The following is a 2,609-nucleotide window of genomic DNA, read 5'->3' on the forward strand; positions in this document are numbered from 1 at the left end:
GATGTAACAATACAGCCTTTGGGCAAATGTTACAAGAATCCATCGGGATTATTGTTCATGACGCAAGTAGCGGCTTTGAAATCTTTGAAGTTAATCGATGAACATCCTTCCAACTATCCGAAAAAAAGTTGACTCGTTACTAAGTTGGCAAAGAATCGTAAGTTACTGACATAGAAAGTAAATTATTTTTTTTATTTGCTCAATTTATAACTTAGTTTTAATAATCTATTTTAATACATTATTTATGTATATGTATTTTCGAATTTAAATTAATTTGATTTAATTTCAAAAATATTTTCCCAGTGTAATTTTTTTAAAGTTTATTTAAGAAGGTATTAAATTGTATAGTTACACTGCGTTTACACTAACGCGTTGAATATATTATGTTACTTAATTCTTATTTGAATATCAGTGGCATGTTAAATTAAGTTGTAATACATTGATATCAAGTTTAAGAGAATTCTTGGGATTAAATGAAAATGTGTTATAATATGGTGGTTCTGATATAACCGCAATTTATACATATGTACATATAAGGAACTACCTGTCATCTGAAATGATACGGGTAAGCAGGTGACGTTTAATTTGGAAGTTACTCGTTTATCTAAGGATTAATTTTGAATTTTGCTTAAAAGTATTTTAAATCATAAGTAATATAATAAGCATTTCTATATAATATTATTTGAGTCAAATATGTTTTTTTATATCGTAAGGTGGCAAACGAGCGAACGTTCACCCGAAAGCGCTGAAATAGCGAAGTGACCGTTGCCCATAGACATACGCAATTGCATACGCGTTGCCTACCTTTAATTGACGGAGGAGAGGATGCACAGAAAGAAAAAATATTTTCCCTTTCCATTCATCCTCTCATCCAGAAAGTCCACTTCCACTTCCCATCCTTTCCTTATAAGAAAAAGGGTGGGAAAGAGGACTAATTTAGGCCTCCGGGACGGAGACTCATCAGACGAAAAGCGGAATTGCTTCCATTTCACGCCTGTCTTCTGTGCGGTCGTGGTATTTCGCCGGGCGAGCCGGGCCAATTCGTGCGAAGATGTTAAAGGCGGCTCTACCACTGTTCATGTTACCCTTTTATCTAGAACAGATTGTGCACTTTTTCTAAAAGTAACGATGAAAACAATGCAATTTAATTACTTAACAAACAAGAAAAGTGTAAATAATTAATAATTAACTCCCGTTTCGAAACCTAATAAATAAATGTCACAGAAAATTGTTAATTTAAATAGAAAGTGTAATTGGGTTCTAGGATTACTAATTGAGATAATTGCTTGTTGTAAGAAGACAGAGCGCTTTAATACTGCTACATTTATTTCTTTAATTGAAAACAAGGAAAGAAAAATGTTCAGAGTGATCCGTTAGAAAGTGCTTCTATAAAGATTTTTCGTTCTGTTTTCTCTTTACTACTCTATTTACTTTTATAAAGATTAATTTTTGTATATTGTTTAATGTTCGTGTCCTTGTGTGATAAACAGATATTGTGTATTTTTTATTTAAAACGAAACGGGCACATATTACTCGTTCTCTACAATCATATATCAACTTATCATTTATTTTTACAAATATATACGAGTACGAGGACATTTATTTCCTACCCCTTACAACTAAATGTCATTTTGAAACTTATAATAATGTTCGACAGTAAATCTTACAGTAAATTGTCGAAAGTATACGTGCTATATTGTAGCTCAAATTGTAACAGTTTGCTGTGCGATAGCCGATTCTTAGTGGGAAGCGAATTTATTTCTTTAACTGTATGCTTTGTTTCGAAATTAAAAAATTCCATTGTTTTCTCAGTGTGTATGTTGATGAGATTCAGTCATAAACATGTCATTCAAATTATAATCAGATTCAGCCGGAGCGGAGCTGGAGGCGCGTTTGAAATGTTGATGGGTGACGCCAGAGTGACGCACATCGGAATTGTTAATGCCACGACCTGCTCTCCCTTGGGATTCGGATCGATAATATTAATCTAATTTCACCTGCAACTGTTGCGAATGTATTGTTCTGTTTTGTTGTATATATATATTAGTTGTTATTACTTTGATCCAGAAGCAGACCCAAAACGAGATGGAAAGATGTAGTAATAAAAGATACGAGTGAGTATCAAATCTCAGAAGATGTCGTGGATAGAGTGAAGTGGAAGAGACGGATTGGGAAAGCTGACCCCCACCACCATGTGGGATGCAAGCTAGGCAGAGAGTGAGTGAGAGAGTTGTTATTACTTTGACTATGTTTCCCGAGAGATAACAAACTGTAACTTCGTGTTCAGTGGTTATTTTTTTTAATCATTTTCAGTTTATCAGGAAAACAAACAAAATCACATAAAACCTAAGATACTGGATAATATTAAATGAGATTTGTAAGTTAAAATAACGCCGGTACGAAAGTCAAGTTGATTGTGAATTGGCCCCGATTTTATTGATTTGCATTTGTGTAATCAAAGCTCAGAGTCAATTCGTCTTACTGCGACAGTCTTTTGTTTTTACCCGGCCGATGTAAAATTGATGGCGTGCCCGGAAAAAGTTTTTAATCTGAGTTTGTTCCTCTATATAACTTTAGGGTTATTCGTTTTCATTTGCCACAGAGATATT

The 2,609-nt window shown here is 33.8% G+C and overlaps 1 protein-coding gene across 1 annotated transcript in view; it reads left to right on the forward strand.

Moving 5' to 3' along the window:
- Positions 1–167, forward strand: part of LOC106117109 (uncharacterized) — a 1,297-nt gene extending 1,130 nt beyond the window's left edge. Inside the window, exon 3 of the mRNA XM_013311184.1 lies at positions 2–167. Within this exon, the coding sequence (XP_013166638.1) occupies positions 2–132 (131 nt within the window). The 3' untranslated portion in view covers positions 133–167. The remainder of the gene's footprint in view (position 1) is intronic.
- The last annotated feature ends 2,442 nt before the right edge of the window (positions 168–2,609 follow it).

Source organism: Papilio xuthus, unplaced genomic scaffold (genome assembly GCF_000836235.2).
Source record: "Papilio xuthus unplaced genomic scaffold, Pxut_1.1 DF827680.1, whole genome shotgun sequence".
Taxonomy (NCBI): domain Eukaryota; kingdom Metazoa; phylum Arthropoda; class Insecta; order Lepidoptera; family Papilionidae; genus Papilio; species Papilio xuthus.